The sequence below is a fragment of the Mytilus californianus genome, unplaced genomic scaffold (genome assembly GCF_021869535.1).
Source record: "Mytilus californianus isolate M0D057914Y unplaced genomic scaffold, xbMytCali1.0.p SCAF_5, whole genome shotgun sequence".
Classification (NCBI taxonomy): domain Eukaryota; kingdom Metazoa; phylum Mollusca; class Bivalvia; order Mytilida; family Mytilidae; genus Mytilus; species Mytilus californianus.
Genome location: NW_026262701.1, coordinates 104,253,199 through 104,276,612, shown reverse-complemented (window position 1 = coordinate 104,276,612; position 23,414 = coordinate 104,253,199). Strand labels below are relative to the sequence as shown.

Here is a 23,414-nt window from a genome sequence, read left to right as displayed (position 1 = left end):
ATGGGCATAACTCTAGAAAGGTTAAAGTGATGCCACCAAAATTCAAACTTGATCTGTGTTTTGTGGTAATAAGCATTGTATATAAGTTTGGTTGAGGCAAACTTAAGTTAGAGAACGGAAACCAAATTTGGGACGTACAGACGGACAAGGGTAAAACTAAATGCCCCCTCCACTTTGGTGGGGGCATAAAAATATGGAAATAGCATCTTCATCTTTGCAGGATGCTGATATGGCTTTATAAAGTTCCATATTGAACACACCATCATTTGGATGCTGGCATCTAACATATATATAGACTTTGATATACCTTTTGTTTGGATGCTGGCATCCCAATTACATGTATATGCATGCAGACTCAACTTTCTCTTTGGATGCTGCCATCCCATGAAAAAAATTGGATGTTCATCCTTAATCTCAGGGATGCTGGATTCCAGTTGTAAGTAAAAGTTGTCTCAACTAACTGGTCGCCAGGCAAGAAACAAGCAGGATGATGTTTTGATAAGAAAATTGACAAGTATAGAAACTTCATATGAAAATAAATATTAAGTAAAACAACAGTGGCGCATGTCCCCAAGGAAAAGAAACCTATGGTGAACTGTAAAGGTCTTTTCACGACAGATAAATTGTATATGAATTAGGACCAGAATATGAAGTTTTCAAAATATTGAACAATTAATGATACGAGTTCAAGCATGTCCCTCAGGGAGAAAACCTATGTTAAATTATGACGGTGACTGCCAACAACTTTATTCTTTCAATAGGGAAAGCATTTTATATTACTTGTATTTAACCATTTTAAGATGTTTAAACCACTGACCTTTTTCAATATCTTTTAATTTTCCTAAAATTCAGAATTTTTCACATTTATAGGAATAATGCATTGCGAAAAGTCCCTTGTCAATGTAGGTTAATAAATTAATAGAGAAACTGATTTATTTTATGAATTATCATGACGAGAAAGGGGATTACCCCAGGGAAAATCAATAGTTTCATTGAAAAAGTCTTGCCATGCTAAGCAATAATATATATATATTCAAAGACTCATAACTCTACAAAAGTCAACTGATAAAAATTTTCTTGTAGATATGCACATTAACATATTATGTCCTCATTAACTATAAAATTTCATGAAATTCAGTTGTGTGGTTTCAGAGGAGTTGTGACTACAAACTGTTGCAGTAGTATATTTAGGCCAAAATTCTAAGTTCAAAGAGGCATAACTCCTAGAAAAAAAAATTGAATCATAATTTCCTGTCGATATGCACATCTACATAGTATGTCCTTATTATCTACAAAGTTTCATGAAATTCTGTTGTGGGGTTTCAGAGGAGTTGCGATGACAAGAACAGGACTGACAGACTGTAGTATATTGAGGCCAATAAGTTCAAAGAGGCATAACTCCTAGAAATAATATTGAATCAAAACTTCCTGTCGATATGCACATCTACATAGTATGTCCTTATTATCTACAAAGTTTCATGAAATTCTGTTATGTGGTTTCAGAGGAGTTGCGATGACAAGAACAGGACTGTCGGATCGACAGACAGGCGGACGGGTCAAAAACATTATACCCGACGCAATAAATTGCATGGGATATAATTAATACATAGAAGTATAGATGCTCAGCCACCTCATTTGAATCATGAAATTAAAACTTTTAAAACAAATTCTTTTCACATATATTTATTAAACAATTTCAAAGAATGAAATTGAACTTCATATAACAGCAATAAATATATTGTACATTAGAATAAATTAGATTTCATAAAACAGTAATAACTACAAGATGTCTGTATTTAAAAAATAACCTAACATATTTATCACTGTAACATCAGTTGATATTGAAAAACTATTTTCAAATTTCATTATAAGTGCTCCCTTTAAATAAATATAGAAGAACATTGTTCTAATGTCTACTGCCTCATAATTGATCTGTTCAAGTGAAGGACAAACATTCAAAAATACTTACACCTTACAATCATTGCCAAGCTGTTGACCAGTATAAACTTATTTGTCTTCTTGAACTATTTGCAGGCCTTGTTGATATAAGGCACGTTGATATAAACCTTTGATATAAATCTGACAAAGATGTAGGATTACAATGCAATTTTCCATAGAAGTTACATTTCAAAGGGACATAATTCCTGTATAAATCATTGAATGGCACTGACTTTAAACTCGTCTAAATAAAATATTACTGATATGAACAATCACTATTAATTTCATAAAAATCCAGAGAGACATGCAGGCTGGTGAGAGCTTACAATGCAATTTGCAATGGGGTAAAGGTCAGATGAACCTATATTATGAACCCTGACCTAGACAACTGTACATTTTTCAATCATACCAAACATCAAATAACGTTAGCCATTCAATTAAAATATCTTAGAAACAGACATAACTACATAACTATATATGCAAACTTAATATTGACCAATGAACCTTGAAAATGAGGTCACCATCATATGAAATCATCCAGACAGACATGTTCATCTTACAATCATATCATGCCAAAAAATATTGGCCTCATGGCTAATTGTATTTGAGAAATAAACCAAACCACAAAAACTTAACATTGTCCAATGAGCCGTGAAGAAAGGTCAAGGTCAGATGGCCCTGCCAGTAGGACATGTACACCTTACAATCATTTCATACATCAAACATAGTTGACTATGGTATCTGAGATGCCAACTTCAATACGAAAGACTACCCTTGATCACTAATCCCTGAAATGAGGTCAAGGTAAGGTGAACCCTGTCTGACAGACATGTAGACCTAGCAAGGATTCCATACACCAAATATATTTATCCTTTTACTCATACTAAGTGAGTATTTCACATGAAAAAAATACCTCTTTATCAACCAGTCACTGAACCATGAAAATGAGGTCACAGTCAATAAACATATAGCAAACAGAAACATAATGTATCTGCATACAAGGTGTTCTACCTTCTGAAATATAAACAGCTTCATACAAACAGTGTGTGCCATTGCAAAACATTTGAGAATACACATTCAACAGCATCATCATTATCTATAGTAATGAAAACATTACAGTATGTACAAAAAATATATCCACCCTTTTGTTGTTTTTCATTAACAATAGATAATAAATACAACCATGCAGATGAAATGAAAATTTTTTGAACAATAGTCAAATCAACATAATCATCTAAACATCGGTAAGGTAAGGAGTCAGCCGACAATCCAACCAAATCATCTTCAACCAGTAATGTCCCTCCCAATGCTGTCATTACACTATCTACACTAACTAACGAACTTAGTATTTCTGTAGAAAAGAGAAAATCTTCACTTAGAAAATAAGGTACATATAACATGAAAAAATATTAAAAGTAAAAAATAAGTAAGTTATATATAAGGCACCACATGTATACAAAAGGCAACAGGAGGTTCAATGAGAGTATAAAATCATTGCAATAACTATTCAGAGAATTAAAGTAATATCAATTTCAAAGATAATCAAAGAATTAAACCAAAGAGATACACTGCTTAGCACCTGAGTTCATCCCTGTTTATTAGTGTGGTTATATGTGTTGTTTAATCTCTGTTTTCTGGTGTTATTTGGACTAGTTTTCCTGAGCCTGTAGTTCATTGGTTGTCGTTGATTTAAGTCTGTCATATTTGTTTTTTTGTAATTTTTTACATTATAAATCAGACTCATATTTTCATGTCTGGCCTTAATGGCTGACTATACGGTATTGGTTTCTCTCATTGTTGAAGGTTGTATAAATGCCTATAATTGCTTTCATTTACTTCATTTGAACAATGGTAGATAGTTGTCTCATTGGCAATAATACCACATCTCCTTATTTTTATAGTGTTATTAAGCCATGGTGTCCTGTTGTTTTTTTTTTTTTATTTTTTCCTTGTTATCTTCTCCCTCTTTTTCAAACATTTATGAAGAACATATCTTGATTTAACAAAAATGGATATTTGTATACCATTGGAAAACTAGTCCTGATACAAGACTGCTTATCCATCATTTATTTTTGAAAACTTATATCTTGGAAATAATTAAAAAAAAAATGATCAAATTGATCACATTTTTTAATATATTTTTGTATTGATATGTGAAGAAAACAAACCTCTTTCTTTTTCATCAACTGTTCTCTTAAAGAAAGGAACAAGTTTGTTCTTTCCTGATTTTTTTGGTAAACCAATTACAGTCTGTTGGCTTCCTTTTGGCCTCCCTTTTCTTTTTAGTTTTGTTGGCATCTTTAAATCACTAAGGCTTCCATCTGAAATGAAACAAAATAGTTTGAAACCAACAATAATAGTACTTAACCTAATAAAATTTTGAACATAAATAAAAATATTAATCAGAAGTCTGTTTCAATGACATCAAACAGGTATTACTTACATTTGTTATTGTCATTGTAAAAAGTATGAAAGGATCATAAGTCATAAACAGCACAATAGACAAAAATCTAAATAATCTCCATTTTGATCTGAAAAACACCATCATGAGTCGATGACCATATCAAAATTTTCACCTGGTAGAATGGTTCTCATGTTATGGAACAGAAATGATGAACAACATTTAACTTTGAAAAGGATAAAGTAAACTTTTTTCAGAAATGGTTTTTAGCCTGCCACCCACCAGAACAAAATGAGTTATATATTCATGATATAGTGCTCAAATAATACTCCTTTAATCTGAGAATTGGGTTTTGCTCTATTCAAATGTTATACATACTGTTCTGATGAAGATCATTTTCTGTTTTTCTTTTGATAATAAACTCAATGAGGCTGTGGATGAGACTGGCATTATCTATATGAGACAATGATCGAACTTCTTGGAAAGTACATAAATACTGTGTAATACTGTCTCTTTGATCATCGCTCAAACTTCTAGTTCCATCATGATATTTGAAGACAGTATTTATAGGATTTCCTACTCGAGGTAGAACTTTTTTGGGGTCATACATTTTAATGAAATCCATAATTTCTCCTCTCATGCTTTGCATGGTTTCCATTACATCAGGAAAGAAAGTAATATTGCCATCCTTATCATTACAAATGTTGTCTTCAAGATCTGGTACGTCCCTTTTCCTTTTCCTATCATTTCCTTCACTTTCTATATCCTTGGTTGGAAAACAGTTTTTTTCTAGAAGTTTTTTTGCCTATGAAAAATAAAATAATCAAAAATCAATTTTATATACAACTAGAGGTGGATAACTCTTGTAAAAGAAGCAGGTGGAGAAATTTCAGAGAGAAAAATAAATTGAATATCCTTGTTTTTTTAAAACAATAGTGCCAAAAAAAGAGTTTTATAATACATGTACTATTGGCTAATTTAAAATAAAAATCTTTAAGTTTACACAGCATTTTTTTCTGTTAACAATACACAATATCTCAAGGATAAAATGTACAGGGGGATAAAATATCTACAGTTATGACATATTTCAGATTTGTCTTTATTTATAAAAAAAAGTATGCATTTAGAACACTTCATTAAATGAAAAATATGTTGAATGACCATCACTACATTGTTCCTAACAGTTATAAGTCACAACTTGTCTATTTGTTTGACATGTTCTTTTATGGTTCGACTGTTTTACAAAGGTGAATTCAAAGTTTTTTGGCCTTATTAACTATTGCTTCTGGAACTGATAAGATATCAACATGTTATAAATACCTTTTCCTTTCTTTTGTGAAACATTGGATGGAAACTCTTTCCTTTTTATTTGCTTCAAATATTGATCTACAAATAATAAGTATGAAATGTTCAAGACTATTAGTATATAATTATTTCTATCGACAATAGGTCATAATAGAGCCATTAGAACAAATGAAGTATTGATGACTGTTTACTGGTAGTTTGAATCAAAGATCTTGAATATTACAATTATTACCAAAATGTTTTTCCAATATCATCGACATCTTTACAAGATCATACAAAGTTCTTAAATGAGTACCGAAAAAATTTAAAATGGAAACCATCTTTAAATTAGGCCATATTTACAGTGCCCCTTTTCCTCACCTTTTCTAAAAAAATGTATATCTTCGATTTGTTATAAATCTATGATTATGACAATTTTTTGACAAAACAATATGAACCAAAATTTCTGACAATAGAACATGTAAAAAAATATCAAAAAGTGATAGTAGTTTTATACCTTCAAGTATTCTTAATACACTATCTACTGTCAACCAGCCCTCCTCTGTGAAATATGGTTTGGCTGCTGCCTGATTATTGAGATTTAATAAAATTTCAGCTGATGGTAGCAATTCCTCCAAACAATTCTTGACTTCATCTCCATCTATTCTGCATGTACCCTTTTCAGCACAAAGAGCAGCCGATTGTTCAGCTATTGTGTGAATAAATTCTGAAATATATTTCAAATAACTTAATCATGTATTTCACCTATGTGATGTTTAATACAAAGTACTTTTTGGGAATGAGACAAAAAGATTAATTGTTTCCTGCCTTCCTATCTATCCTCAATTAAATGTCTACCCAAATATATTTTTAATGTCTTTTTTTTTTTGCTAAAACATCATGCATTGTCTAGAACAATCCATAAATAAAATTGAGATTAGATAGTATATATGTAAAAAAATAAAATATTTTACCCTCTTATCTGGTTTTTTTTTCTGCCAGGATATAGACAACAAGTACCAGTATGTATATTTTTAAGCCTTACCTTGAACTGCTATACTAAGATCATCATTATATACACTAGCTATACTATTTGCCCCATGACTGGTTGTAGGAACTGAAACTGAATACCAGATATACTTATAAATTATAAAAAAGTAAATTAAAGTATTTTTAAAATTAATAAAATTACACATTTGATTTATTGAATAATAAATTTTGTTTCAAGATTAATTACATGCATTTGAACAGCAAAATATTACTATTGTTTATCAAACAATAAGATTTTGCTCAAAACTCTTATTAGGCATATATATTAAACAAATCACTTAATAATTAACTAGTGTACTAGGTTTTAAGATGATGTGACCACAAACTACCTTAAAACCAAACTTTGGTCTCTTGCAAAAAGTTGTCTCATTGCAATCATACCACATCTTCTTTTTTATATTTAACCTATCAAATACCAATATTCAGTGGAACTGAATTCTATGTCAAAATGTTTACAACTTCTCATGCTCATAACTAAAAAACACTTACTGTCAATACATTCAACACCAGAATTTTCAGGAAAAGTAGTATGTTCCTCAAGAACAATGTCAATACATTGAACACTAGCATTTTCAGGAACTGTTGTCTGTCCTTCAAGAACAAAACAGCTATCGTCTTCTACAGTAGATTCTGGAAACAAAATTATTTGAGATTAAGATATTATTTATAAAGCTGTATGTCTATTTAGGCAACCAGTTGGTTGGAAACATGTATTATTTATAATGCAAATCATGTGAAGTATTTCATTTGTAATATAACAATAGATTTTGTTAACCCTGGCCTAAACTAATAACAATTCTTTGTGTCTTATTTCCTTATAAATCCATAAGAAGATTTATCTTTTATTGGGTATTTCACTTCTTATCAGTTAATCTTTCAAGTGTTAGTGGTTGATTAAATTTATAAACCTATTTTTTAAATGTTTTCTAATTTCTTTGTAATTCATTCACAGTCCTCCAAATTAGTACAGGATCGACAGGAAATGTCCTGTAAAAATATATTCCATCCTGTCCGTTTTTGTTAATTTTGTACATGTAAATACATTCCTAAAAAAAATTTGGAGAATCATCAATTTGGTCATGTAAATGCCAAACCCCAATTTTTATGACTGCATTCACAACTTGTCTTCAGCATACATCTTTGGAAGAGGTCTTGTGTTATAGATTACTGTATTGTATGACTATGTATTTATTGTAGAATACATTATAGAATTCTTTTCCATGATTAGTGGTTACTTGTTTTGTTGAGTTGCTGTGCCATTAATGTTTATTAAAATATCCAGTTGTTCATTGTATAAAAGAGAACTTTTAGCTTTTATTATTTTTTTTCATAATCTATCTGTAATTATCATGATAACCTAATAATTTAATTACCATTTGAGACTGCATGGACTTCATCAATATACACTGGTACTTGTTTATCAATATCCAATGAAAACACTGCTTTTGCTGTGGATGCTGGAATATAAAAAATTGTTATTAATTACAATGATGATGAAGTAGTACCGAATATAATGGTACAACAGTGCCAGGGTTCTAACGATCCATAGGTATCCATAGGTATTATTTTACTGCAGAAGAAATATTAAGGTCTTAATTTTTCATAAATTATGTCCTTTACCAACCATGCCATGCCAACTGGAGCAACATTTATTAAAAATGAACACATGACTGAAACTTTTCTCGCCTTTCTTTCTATCTTTCTTCCACTTCATTTGAACTTTGGTGGATATCTGTCTCATTAGCAATCATACCACATCTCCTTATTTTCATATTGTAACACTTTGAGTTCACTTACATGAATCTTCAACTTCAACTGTGTGATTGTTTTTCCACAGCTCTTCTATTTCCTTCAACAGTTTCATTCTTGACATAAATTCTTTCATTCCAACAGCAGAACAAGCAGCTGCTAATTTCCCAGCAACAAAGAAGGCCTTCTTATATTTTTGATTCTCTGATAACACAGTGTTAATTCTTGGATCTATAACCTGTGATACATTGCTAACTTTGTTCGGAATGTTGCCAAATGTCTTACTTGGAGAAACCATTGGACTTATAAGTCTTGTGTTTTCCCTATAATAAGAACGAGTCCATCTGCCAACACATAACTCTGCACCAAATAAATCAATACTTATAAGCAACCTTGCAAAAAAAATATGCTTGCATGGTAGTCCCATCGACTTTCTAAAATTACATGTACATGAAATTGTATTAAGTTCCACATCATCATCAAAATGACTATTCCTGTTGGTTGTTTTAAAAATGGTCTCCATTTTTCTAGCCTTTTTTAACTGACCTAAAACGAAATTACTAGCACAGCCTGTCAAGAGCTGTGAATACTTATATTCTGCAGAGTTGGTACTCATTGCCTTTATATGAACAGGTACTTTTTGAATCTCTACACTACCTTTATAGTCTCTTTCATTTCTCAGCATGCCTATCAGTGAAATAAAATTTTCAAAAAATAAGTCAAGGCTAGAATACCGCTTTATAACTTGTTTCAGTTTCTGGTTGAAAGATTCAATTCTATTGTTTGTAGTGTTCATCAGAGATCCTTCAAAATAATTAAGCCCTAAAACCCATTCATTGCGTATTTCATGCCAGTTTGTTTCAATATACTTGAATATCTGCCTCGGACATGTTGTCTCAATCAGTTTTAGGTTAGCTTTGTAATCTTCTTCTGAAGTGCTGTGTACTAACTTCTGAATAAGTTCTAAAGCTACATAGCGCTGTGCAGATGAAATGCCCATTTTTTCTGTTGTAATTTCTCGGTTAAATGTTCTTAAAACATGAAATTTACATATGAGCAGTGAGGCTGGATTATGCTTTTGGAAGCATTTTATTAGGTGCTGCAGAACTGGCCTTTCTTCAGAGTTAAGCAAGCAAATTGCTGCAACTTCACTCTGTCCTAAGCTGTCTTCTATCATAATGACATACAGTGGCATCCTGAGGTCATTCAGTTTATATGTGGCATCAACAAAGACAATATCACAGTACGCAGAAAATATTTTTTGCATTTCCTCATCTTGGTAAAAAACTCCTTGCACTTGGTTGTTGAAATCATGAAAAACTTCAACTACAGATCTTACAAAGGTAAAACTTAGATAAACTGAGGTGCAATGTTCAAGTATCTATCATTATCAAAAGCAATATACTGGTACATGATTAATTGGATTTATTGTTTCCTATCAGATAAAATTAAAAGGTAACTTGTCTTTTGTTTTCTACTGTTCCTTTAAAAAAAATATATTCAAATAAATGCAACTGTTAACAAACTAAACATGATTTTAAACTCAACATATTTCACATAAAATGCATGCTAAGTGGATGTACTAAGATGTGCCCCCCCTCTCCATTCGTGTGGTGCTTGCCTCACCCTGTATATTTTACAGCTATGGGTTATGCTTAAGAGAGAGCTGTCTACATTAACTTTCAAATTATCTCTGGTGGAAAGTTGTGTCATTGCAATCACACCTTTTTATTTTTATAATGATGATTTGCATGTGTGTCGAATGTAATTGAAGTAAATGTACATTTAATAGAACTTGCAGATAAAAAATGATAAAATTATAATTATTTGGTCTAAAACTAATCAATACTAGTCATGCTAGTAGACCACCTTTGTCAGTAATAAATAAAATAAATGAAACATGAGTGAAATGCTTTCAACAGTTTAATATATTCATAATTTTTCTGTTCTTGATAACTAATTATATATAAATGTATTCTCATTTGTATCATAAATAGTATTAAACTAAATGAGTTGGTGCAACAATGTCCCAATAAATGTCTGTATATTAGAATCTTCAGTTACCTGTCTTCTTTAATTTACTGACAAGACTTTCAATGTCATCTGACTTCTTGCTGGCATTGACTTTTGAAATGATGTTGCTGATGTCTTTCAGGATAACTTTTTTTCCAGTTTTATCCTGCAAGTGATCCCTCATTAGCTTGTTGTTCACTTGTAAGGAAACCAGTTTTTCTGCTTCTCTTAACCCCTCTTCTGGTAGTCTCCTCTCACGAGGGAGCATTTCAAACAAACCCTAAAAATAAACATGTGTATGTATGATACATGTATATGCATATCAAGTAAAAATGAAATGTGAGTGCATGATAGCAAGATTTCTACATAAGTTGATATATACATGTAGTTATATAAGCTGGGTCAGTATATCTTGAAACATATATCAATTTTTAAAATAAAGACATTTAAAGGATGTTTTTTGGCTAGTTATGCAATTCTTAAAATTTCCTTGAGATTTAAAAGATTAAAAGAATTTAATAAAATGCATATCTGTTTTGTACAAATAGATGGGATAGATAATTGCAACAGCTCAATAGTTCTAAATCCACCACTGCTGTACATTGTGATGAACATTTGTAGGTTTATTTTGTTATAGTACATGTACTGTAAAAGTACTTTTGTTCATCAGTTCATGGGGTCTAATTTTTGCGGTTTTCGTGATTGGGTTCAACCACGAATTCAAATTCCCAAAGAAATGTAAAATTTTCATTTAAAACTGAAATGCTCTAATAATATCCATGAATTCAAAAACACACGAACTAAGGAAACTTTGAAAATCCTCGAAAATCGATACACACACATAACAGTACCTTCACAGTATTTCAATCAAAAAGGTCAATAATTTTTTTTACTACATCATCTTATTGTATTTTATAAAGCACCAGATAGACCTTAAATCATTACCGTTAGTTACCTTTGATATTTCATGATTATGATGGTCTTCAATGCTTTTGACAACCAAAAACTTTCCATCTTCTGACACACCCACTGAAATATATGCTGGACAACCTTTCCTGAATGAGCTGGAATTAAAAATTAATACCTAACTTATAATTTTATTAGTACATTGTACAGTCACACAAAATTGAGGTCCACCAGAATATGGCGGGAAAACACAGTTATTGTCCATTGATTTTCATTATCTACAAATATATAGCCCGTAGTATGATAATGTATTACTTCTTTTTTCATACGACTTCCCAATCCATTTCTTCATGTTTAATGCCTCAAATTACTCTGTACACCCTTAACTGCCACTCTCTTGTCACGCCATATGAGAGGGGGGTGTTTTAGACTCGGAAAAAAATTAGAAGCGACAAAGAAGCAGCAGACGGGGGAACAAAAAAAATGGGGCATGAATTTTTTTAATCTAAATAGCACTAAGTGATTTAGTCCAATTGAAAAAGGTTAAAATTTGGTATGTATGAGGCAGAATTCAAGACCCCCTTTATATACAATTGTCCATTAATGAGTTCGAACTGATGGTTTTTTTTATAATTTTGATATGATTTGTCCCAAAAGTAGTACACCACTTTGTAAAATTATAATGAGATTTAATAGCATTTTTTAATTTGAATTTATTGTCTAAAAAAAATACATGAATTAACTGTTTTCTGGCCAGATCATGATATTGACCAACATTATCATGATTATGTATAAAAAACGGCGCCATGAGCGCATGATAGGCCCATCACTTTTTCAACGAATAAATTTCCATAACGCCTCAATGCATATTAGAAATCTGTTAAAAAAACTAAAAGGAGCTTATTTTAAAAGATATAAACCAGTCACCAAAGTTTCATGAAAACTGCTCAGGTCTTGTCTTAATAGCTCAACAGCAAAAAAATAAAATAGCCTTACAAGCCCTCATATTTCTTTGAAATAATTTCAGTCATTAGCTGGTTAAGTTCTATGATCCCTCCCCCATTTTTTAACTGTCTTCGCCTAAATATGTCACATAAAAATCCTTCGTGTTCAACCTGATATATATATATATATCTGAAAAAAGTGGTTTTAAATTAATTAACAGCCTATTATAATTAATGCACAACTTCTTAATCATTTCATCATTTTTAGGTTCACCGATTGTACGTGAAAGAAATCTCAGTTTACTCAAATTACTGTTTATTTAGCTAGCTAGATGAGCTTTTCGGTCGGACTCGCCACGCCATTGTGTAGTGTATGAGGCCCGTCATTTTCGGGCGGCCGATGTCGATGATTGACTGAACAGACGATCTCTAGATCTCATCTTCCACAAAATAGTTATCCTCCTACCAGAATTTCTTTAAAGTAATGTTATAAATGGGTTTATGTTTTCAGTCCTTCTGTCCAGGCGAACATATGCGATAGGAACAGTAACCGACAAACAGTGTTTATGATTCTTGTTCTTACAATCTCCGTATCAGCTTCCTTTATAAGGAAAACCGATAACATCAAATGATAAATTACTCATTTTCATTACGTAAAAAATTTATCACCGACATTGATACCGCCGTGTTCAGTCATTATCCCGGCATTTCAGTGCGGACCCCTGCTGCTGCTGCAGATAATATTACACACGCGCAAGTACATGATAGATTTGTGACATGCGCATTGCAATGGCCGGACAAATAGCCACTCCGTATTTTTTACGGTATATAAAAAATATATAGGAAAAGCGCATAAATCTAAAACTGGTGACTTTTATTGTGATGAATTACAAAAATACAAATAAAACGAAACAGTAATATACAATATTATATTGTATTAAAGAGGGTTTGGGGTTACTGAAAGTGAGCTTAACCTCATAGCCTGCTGAAATGATGTCATAGACATACACTCTACTATTCAGATTGGTGACTGCACTTTATTAAGGTGCTTCATATGAAGGCTGTAAGCCTGAGTTATAATTTTGTGTCTATGACAAACCCCCATTTTTAATTAAACTATATATTGGCATTAAATATATAAGATATCATAAGGAGATCTGTCTTCCCTAGTTGCCTGCATGCAATAATACAGTACTGGTTTAATAACAATGCAAAATCTTTTAAATTTTTATTTTAATTATCAGTACTGGTCTCTTTCATCTGTACGTACTTGATATTGTCAATATCACTGGACTTGCTATATGCACATCATGTCATGATCTGTTTTCATTTCACAAGGAGATCTGTTTTCCCCAGTTGCCTACATACATTAATACATGTCATGCATGTACCACTTTGATAACGATGCAAAATCTTTTAAATTTTAATTTTAATTATACGTACTGGATATTGCCAATATCACTGGACTTGCTGTATGCAACTTCCCATGCGTAGGCACATCATGTCATGATCTACTTTCATTTCAATCACAAAACTTACATTTTCTGTATTACGATCATTGTTAAGCTTTTTTCTGTATTCAATTTTTATCAATCATTTAATAAAATCGGTTACATGAACTAGAGCTTTCTAACTTTCTTTTATCATTTATTACTTATCTGAAATCTCTTGGAATCGCAAATGATCAGAATGATCTGGTGCTGTTTGGATGTTTTGTCGCCTAAATTCAACCTGTCCAGTAACTATAAAGTGTTACGATACATAATACACAACACATGAATAGTAACCAGAAAGGTACAGCCACTGCTTAAAAAACACTGAAACGAGAAATGAAAACAGTATAGTTTTTAAAACAGATAAATATTCTGACCAATATAAATGTTTAAAGAAATTACTTAAAATGAGTTTCCTGTTGCTTACGTCTTTCATTCACGACAATTTGGGCTCATATTTGTCTCTAAGGCAATTATACCACATCTCCTTAGTTTTACATTCACAGTAAAATATAAACTGGCCTCAAGCAATCAATGATTCTATATTCTTCATATGAAATCTTGCAAATATATGAAAGATTGTCAACAATAAGTTTTTGTTGTAACATCACAATACTTTTAAAGTAGATATTCATGTAGAATATAGTGTTAAAAATATATTGCTTTCCTCCCAATGTTCAAAATGACTACTCGTGGTTGCAAAAAAAAAACTACTTACACCCTCCCATCCTTTTCCACCCCCAAGAAAATGCATGATTGTTTGAAGAAAACCTCCATTTAAACTTCACTTTACCAAAGATTTCCATACCAAGCCTGGTGCTTCTGCGTAGTCACAGATAAATCAATTAAAAAAACAACATCTGAACCACTAATTAAATCGAATTATAATTATGGAACAACACTCAGATCTATACACTATCAAATAAACAGCTGCGCCATGAGCTCATGATACGCCCGTCGCTTTTTAAAAGAATAAAGTTCAATAACTTCTCAATGTCATATCAGAAATTTATGACAAAATAAAGGGAGGTTATCTTAATAGATATAAACCAGTCACCAAAGTTTCATGAAAACTCATCAAAGCACTTTAAAGATATTGTCTGAAAACTGGAAAATCACCCCTTTTTTATGAATAAAATCCCATAAATCGGAAACGTAAAATCTAAAATTTATAATAATCGAAATGGAGCTTACGTCAATAGATATAAATTATTCAATAAAGTTTTTTACAAATTGGTGAAAGTGTTTCTGAGTTTTTTTTCTGAAAACTGGAAAATCCCCCTTTTTAATGAATAAAACCCCATAACTTGGAAAGTTAATATCTAAAATTTATAAAAAACGAAAGGGACCTCACGTTTACAGATATAAACAATTCACCAAAGTTTCATGCAAATTGGTGAAAGCGTTTTTGAGTTATTGTCGGACATGTTGACGACGGATGGACAACGGTATACTATAATACGTCCCGTAAACGGGCGTATAAAAAGGGTGCAATTTCATCAATGTCATTCGTTTTGGAGAAATATACCCTATTTGGAGATATTTCATGAAATTGCAATCCCGTGGGTAGATTCATTTTACATCTTAATTTATGTTCCGTTTTTTGCTTGACCCAAGTCCTAAAACATTGTGTGGCGATATTTACATTTTCTTTAATTTTCCGTATTTTATGTTTCATTCATTTTGCTATTTGCTATTTTCAACTTTTATAATCAAGCTGTCACGAGGTTCAAAATAAAAAAAAAGCAAGAAATGAAAATATCAGCTTTAAAGAGGCATGAGCTACGAGATATGGAAAAAATACTTTTCCATTTTGTTCAATCATTAATGAAAGTGAAATGATAATTCGCTTTTAGCAGCCAGTTTAGTTCAATTTTGTCAAAATAAGCTAAGAAACATCGCTGATTAATTATTCACTTGCAAGTGAATAATTCGACCACATTAAATGCATTTTTATGTGACCTTCAATAAAACCCCTTAGCTAGAGATTGATTAGGCATAAACTAGGCATGTTCAGCTAATAAAAGGAAAAGAATGTCAACATTGAAACTCAAAAACTGAAACAAAACTAAACCATTTAGTTGACCAATTCGATCAACAAAAACTCATTCTTATACAGTAAAAAACGATGATTAACATATTTTTTTAACATACAATATGAAATCAAACATATCAAGAAAAATCCAATTGCACATGTTTTCTATCTATTTGTATCTGTATTTATGTTTACATGTATATCAGGTTACATGACCGTCGGCAGTCTTGGAGGTCACCTCGATGGTTAATTAGAGGCGTCTAGACTAAAATACACACGAAATTCTGATACATATTATCGAGTTCATACATTGCAAATTGTATATATAAGACTTTTTTTAAATTGGGATATAAGTTTTAGTATGTTATAAATCAAATATGAGAATTTGAGTCATATCGGTGAACATGAATTTGACAGCTAATGCCCCTTTAAAAACACTAAATAACTAGATATCATTGAGATGGGAGCCATCTCTGTGGGCTCTGCTGTGAATAATGTGTGGTAAAAAATTTGTATCTTTATCATTGGACATGGGGTTGTCAACTAAAACCAAAGTTTTTGACTTTGACCTTTGACCTAGGAAGTTGTACATACATTATGACACACCCTCTGGTGTTGGTTAATATACATGTCAAGTATAAACTTTGAAATCATAACGGTTCTCTAGATATAGAGCGGTCACAATTTGTTAAGGACGGATGGACGGACGGACAGACGGAGGGACGGACAGACTGATCACTATAGGGCGTCTGCCATTCGGCGGGGACCTAATGAAAAGATGACACAAAGGCATATATATATATGTATATAGGACTAGCTTGACCCATAAAAACATGTAGCAAATTAATTTCTTCAAGTACAAAAATATATGTATTAGAGTAAATTTTATTTTAAGTCGATAAATCTATATGTGCTCCTTTCTTAAACATTATTTACATAGTATTCATAGTGACATTCACCCTTTGATATTCATACATGACAATGCAGTAAGGGTTTTGCTCATTGTTGAAGACTGTACGCGGTACCCTATAGTTGTTAACTTCAATGACATATGGTCTCAGGCTGGTGGAGAGTTGTCTCATTGGCAATCATACCACTTCTTCTTATTATTATATATGCTGTAGCTCTGGTTCCTTAACTGATTTGGGTCCTTTTCAACACTTGTATTAGCTGTGGAATCGCAGTGGCGGATCCAGGGGGGTGGGTGGAACCCCCTTTTTTATGACGATCAATGCATTTGAATGGGGACATATAGTTGGACCCCCCCTTTATCCTGGGTTGGGAACCCCCCTTTTAAAAATGGCTGGATCCACCCCTGAATCATGACACATATGATCCTTGTGATTTGATTCGACCCTCAGTTTTAATGATATGAACTATTAAATCAACCAACTTGCTAGATGAGCACAGTATTATCAGACTTTAAAGTAAGCCTCTATAGTAACAGGTGAAAATGAATGTTATGTCAGATAAATCCCCCCCCCCTCCCCCACAAAGAATTTCAAATACTTGTTCCCTTCAGACCCATGCAATTAAGATGCGAACAACATATTCAACTTTCTGGTAAACTGGATAGTATGGCAAGCCAAAGTGGACAAAAAGAGCTATTTTCTAATATTAGAAAATCATTTTCTTATATTAGAAAATCATTTTTTTATATTAGAAAATCATTTTCGTCTATTAGAAAATAATTTTTTAATATTAAAAAATTATTTTCTAATATAAGAAAATGATTTTTTAATATTAAAAAAGAAAAACACTATTTCTTAATATTAGAAAATCAATTTCTAATATTAGAAAATGAATTTCTAATATTAGAAAATGAATTTCTAATATTAAAAAATGAATTTCTTATATTAAAAAATTATTTTCTAATATTAGAAAATGATTTTTTAATATTAGAAAATCATTTTTTAATATTAGAAATTGATTTTCAAATATTAAAAAACCATTTTCTAATATTAGAAATTGATTTTCTAATATTAGAAATTCATTTTCTAATATTAAGAAATAGTGTTTTTCTTTTTTAATATTAAAAAATCATTTTCTTATATTAGAAAATGATTTTTTAATATTAAAAAATAGCTCTTTTTGTCCACTTTGGCTTGCCACAGGATAGACCTAATCGCTATTTGTCTGTCATTTCTGGACATCACAAAGGTTCCCGTAAAATTTTGACTTCACAATACACAATGTCTGACGCCACAAAGGAAAAGTGATTGTTGTATGACGTCAATACTTCAAGGTCAAGTGTTCTGATATTCAATTAGCGATATGGTCTATTGTCTCCTGGTACGAGGAAAATTCTCTCTTACAAACCCGAAAGTCAGTAATTCATGGCATTTCTTTTGGTTTATATGGCTTTTTTTTGTGAGGTAATTTTTTCAGGGCAAATTCAGTCTTTTAAAAGCTTCTTGACTTTCTAGACCGAAAATCAATCTTAAATCAAATTTCTTATACTTTACATTGCCTGTATTAAAATTGTAACTTGTAAGGCCTCTTACCACATGTACCAGTGATGAAATTTACTGGTGTAGGTTATAGGTTGCACTTTGTAAATACAGCTGTTTCTCAAACCACGCCTCTTTTGGGGAGATATATAATATTCATAGATATGTTAATTTGTTAATGTACTGGTTCCCATTTATGATCTCTGTGTTTCCTCTCATAGAGACATCACTTGGGAATGTAACCAGTATAGAAAAACATGGTAGCGCCTAAATTTTAATTCTTAGGAGGTCCAAATATGAAGGTAAGGGTAGTATAGAATTTTAGTATAAGTTTAAACTCTTAGAAGTTCAGGGCATATAAATGTTGAAAATATGCCGCACAGCCCTATATTTTGACCTTTGAATAAAATAGTAGTACATATAAACTTTCCATTCTGGGATATAATTTTTCACGAAACTTCATAGTAAAAGTGTCACAGTTTTAGCCACAAAGGGAGTTCCTATGGGAAATTGCATTGTCTATATTTACAGAATTGCAACCTATATAGGGTTAAAAAATAGAACATACAGAATTTCACAAAATCTGGTTTATCTCAGGGATTTTAAAGAATTTAACTCAAATATGAAGTTTTATAAATTTTTCATGAAGATTGAGAAAATCCTGAGCCTTAACTATATGACTCAGCATAAATTCACAGTTTACAGTATGCATGGTTTACTTAAAGCCCTGAATTCAAAATAAATTCACAATATATGCCTATTTGTGATTTAAATTGTTTAGAAGTGTTTATATTTACTCTTCGCAGTCATTGCAACTCATTGATCTTTCCTAAATAATTTTGTTGGGTTATTTTTGTCCTGTCGATAACCCAAAAGTAAGCCGTAACACCTAAATGTGTTTTTTTGTGACCGCGGCATTAAAAAGTACAAGCTAGAATTACAAAAAGACCTCAATAAAACTTACAATAGTGTGTTCTATCCTATATTATACTAAATACTACACATTGCTAGAAACAAGGAAAATATTTAGGAAATGTGAGGCCCCAGGGGGCAAAAAACAGAAAAAAATGCCTACCTTGGGTCATAAAACAGATAATTTAACTTGTAAATGCTATGATTTTATTATTTTCAAGGTCTTTTGTAAACAAAACAATAACTGTGCTGGAAAGTTATGCAAAAATAAGATGTAAGCAATCATTTCTATCAAACTTTTAGTGAATTTATGCACCAGACTGATATCTTCTTAAATACAATTTTGCAAATATGGCTTTGTTTAGACACTTCTAGTTCATACATTAACTAACTTATGTTAGTTATATGGTTAGAGATGATGCTGTTTTGACAAGAATTCTTAACTGAACATTTGAGACAGAAATTGTGAACTTTCATTGACAAATAGGCATACAGTAAGATGTGGACTGGAGACACAAGCAGGATTGGATACTTTGTATAATCTTGAATGTTGGAATGATTAACTTCTAAACAATACATTTATAGTATTCTAAAATGCTTTCAATTTGTTATCAGAATAGTTTCAAACATGTTTTAGACATTCCATGTCAGAAAACATGCACATAGGGTAAGCTGGCAATGGTTAAAGTCTTGTTTTCAAATTCTTTAAAAAACTGAAACAGGGGTAGGGGTATAAAATGTACTGTAAAAGGAAACTTAGAGTATATGCAGTGATTTCCTTAAGGCTATAATTCTGATAAATAAGTATTGTTGTGAGAAAAAGTGTTTTTAGAAGGTTTTCTATTTGAATAAATGTTTGTATAGGTTGCACTTTGTAAATACAGCTGTTTCTCAAACCACGCCTCTTTTGGGGAGATATATAATATTCATAGATATGTTAATTTGTTAATGTACTGGTTCCCATTTATGATCTCTGTGTTTCCTCTCATAGAGACATCACTTGGGAATGTAACCAGTATAGAAAAACATGGTAGCGCCTAAATTTCAATTCTTAGGAGGTCCAAATATGAAGGTAAGGGTAGTATAGAATTTCAGTATAACTTTAAACTCTTAGAAGTTCAGGGCATATAAATGTTGAAAATATGCCGCACAGCCCTATATTTTGACCTTTGAATAAAATAGTAGTGCATATAAACTTTCCATTCTGGGATATAATTTTTCACGAAACTTCATAGTAAAAGTGTCACAGTTTTAGCCACAAAGGGAGTTCCTATGAGAAATTGCATTGTCTATATTTACAGAATTGCAACCTATATGGCTAGTGGTGAACAAATTAATTTACCTGACCGATTTTTATATTGGCCATGGCAGTAGGGCTTGTGGTTAATCGTTATTAGAGACATAGTCTTGGTGGGGTGTCATGTGCATCAGATTTTTGTCAAATCTATTTATTTCTCTGCACAACAGCTTAATCCCGCATTGCATGATAGGATACATATTTTTAAAATATATGAAAAGGGAAATGGATGTCCCAGATGCTCACCGCTACTACAAAAGGATCGAAGTGCTATATGCACATATCATTGGCCAAATGAACGACATGTCCTAATCAGTGTTTTTAAAACTTCTCAGATAAATATTGACGGAAATGAGGAAGCACGAGGATAAAAGCTTATGTGAAGGGTTACTTCCAGTCACCTTACGTCAAAACCGTAGCACTGCGAAAAGTGTACACGCAAGTTAATGTAGTCCCAACCAAAAAGATAGATCTAAATATCTAAAAGGAAACATAATTGAGCATGTATGTACGGTAAAATAATTTGCAATAAATTCATTTTATTGAGTGCAAGGTTTCTTGATTATCATTAGAATAGCCTGTGATTTACAAGTAAGAATAATTCTGGCAAAAAACTGAGATTAAAACCGATGATGTTATTATATGCCACGTGACTCAGTTAGTGCTGAACATCATAAATTCTGTCAGTCTCTATGATATGCATTTTTGTCCTTTAATTTTAACCTAAGGTTTCAGATATTCCGTTTTTATCTTTTGATTATCCTCTTTGTATTAAGTTGAAAATTACTGTTTATTGGAAATATGTAAAATACCATTAACAGTCATAGCAAGCAAAATGATAGGTGACTGCAGGAATGAGTAGTGAAAAATAAATGAAAACGGAACGACTCTGATTCTAAAAACGGATGTTAGATATACTGTATATTTGGGTTAAGATGCATACGATGTTATATTTTTGTCCACTTTCCCCATGTTAAATGATTAAAATGAGAAGGTATTTACCTTACAGCTTCATTTTCCAGCGATGCTGGAATGTATAAATGATATAAAACAAGGTAAGAGTCTTGGACCTACTTTATCTCTTTATTCGGATACTTGCGGATATCTTCTCAAAGTTCAACGGGAATATTAGAAAAGAACCCGGATAGAACCAAGAAGTTGGGTTTCTATAACCAAACAACCCGGATGTTGAACCAGTTACCATGTCTTAATTTGGTGTAGATAAAACTTCTAGAAAAATATAGACGGAAATAAGGGATGAGTGGTAAAAAATAAATGAAACTGACAGTTTCTTTCCGACTGATTTAAAAAGAAAAGGATGTGCAATATACTGTATATCTAGGTTGATGGAAATATCATAAGATTCTATATTTTTGTCTAGTTTCCAATGTCAAAACAATTTAAATGAGAAGATATTTACCTCAAAGCTTCATTTTCCGGCGATGCTGAAATGTTTAATGTTATAAAACTAACACCTCGTTCATATAATATGCAATTACATGAAAACTGAACCGATAATCTGTCCTGCTTGAACTATTGATGTCATGCAACAATCATCAGATATTTTGTATTGTGACATCAACATTTTTCAGGAACCTGGGTGATGTCCAGTAATGGCAGACAAATAACAATAAGGTGTATAGGAAAACATGACCTAACACCTCGTTTATATAAGATGCAAATACATGGAAGCTGAATGGTTGAATGTGTTCAATATGAAAATAATAGTTAAAATGTCAAAATCATAAAACAGCCGTTGGACTATGAGTATGACTTATTCCCTCCAAATTTGCTCAAAAGTGACTTTTGAGCAAATTTGGAGGGAAATGCCAAATGGGGAGTAGAGGGGGTCAAATAGTGTTCAAGGGAAGCAAATGCTCTTTAAATTATGCGTGTTTCAAAAATTGAGGAAAAATTACAGGGAAAGTTGGGTCATCTTTTCAGACTTAAGTTAAATAATGACTAATGTACTTACCTTCTAATTCTATCCGGGATATATAAAAAAAATCACAACTCAGAACAGGAACAATAACACTATGTCTATGTCTATTTTACTTTGACTACTGATCTGCAAACCTACAAACAGACACAAAAATATCATAAAATAGTGAAATATAAGATTGATTGCACTTTGTATGGATAATTCCCACACGTGTTACATGGGGAGCCGGTTTGTTTACAAATAATAATGTCACGTGATTGCACACTGACGTCACAAATTTGCATCGCCCTTACAATACACTACACAATTCACACATACATCACCCATTTATCATGCAAAGTGAATGTGATTGGTTGTCAAATAATACAAAAATATCGCATGTACAGTTAATGAAGAAATTAGTTCATCAAATAGATAAGATTTTCACTCATGACACAAATCGACTGGGTTGACATTTCTGTCATCGGGGATAATTGATAAATGGGATTAAACTGACCGTCAAGAAGGTCTAGAGAACCACCTCTGGAGAACCTTAACATTTATAAGTAATACTTACCAAAATTACTCTATATTATTAAATGCTATTTAAATGAAATGTCAGACAGATTACGATATAATACTTATGCAGGCAGTGATGCAGGTTATTTTGGCGCGAAAAAATATTCTTACTCCTATTGCTTGACGTAATAAAAATTGTATAGAATCAAATTTAACTAAAGTTCAGCGTAAACAAAAGTGAATATGCAGAAGCATGACAATATATTAATGATAAAATGTGTATATGTAAAAGTCTAATTTTCTGGTTCATCAATTACAAATAAGTCTGAGTTCAAGGGTTCTTTATTCATCAATTGTACATCACATTCATTCATCTTACAATTACATACACTAACCCTGGAATAACAAATTAACAATGATTAAGGTAATGAAGTAAACACAATACAATTCAGTTTAATAAAGTACTAAACATTACACTCATAATACTAATTTAAAAGTTCAC

At 31.7% G+C, this 23,414-nt stretch overlaps 1 protein-coding gene across 1 annotated transcript; it reads right to left on the bottom strand.

Annotated features, from left to right (window-relative positions):
• Positions 1–1,667: 1,667 nt before the first annotated feature.
• On the bottom strand, positions 1,668–12,033 carry LOC127702849 (uncharacterized). Its single transcript, XM_052207153.1, has 12 exons — positions 11,391–12,033; positions 10,487–10,715; positions 8,471–9,487; positions 8,047–8,130; positions 7,163–7,303; positions 6,669–6,746; positions 6,141–6,350; positions 5,632–5,725; positions 5,369–5,408; positions 4,718–5,144; positions 4,107–4,259; positions 1,668–3,289 (listed from the first exon to the last, which is right to left on the bottom strand). The coding sequence occupies exons 2-12, from the start codon at positions 10,701–10,703 to the stop codon at positions 2,970–2,972; spliced, it is 2,781 nt and encodes a 926-aa protein (XP_052063113.1). The 5' UTR covers positions 10,704–10,715; positions 11,391–12,033; the 3' UTR covers positions 1,668–2,969.
• Between the last annotated feature and the right edge of the window lie 11,381 nt (positions 12,034–23,414).

Excerpts from the sequence above, each read along its gene's own strand:
- LOC127702849 (XM_052207153.1), bottom strand. The coding sequence starts at position 10,703 with ATGCTCCCTCGTGAGAGGAGACTACCAGAAGAGGGGTTAAGAGAAGCA. Across the intron at positions 7,304-8,046 it reads AGTCCATGCAGTCTCAAATG|AATCTACTGTAGAAGACGAT; the intron begins GTAATTAAATTA and ends TTTTGTTTCCAG. Across the intron at positions 5,409-5,631 it reads AACATGTTGATATCTTATCA|ATATTTTATCCCCCTGTACA; the intron begins GTTCCAGAAGCA and ends TCATAACTGTAG.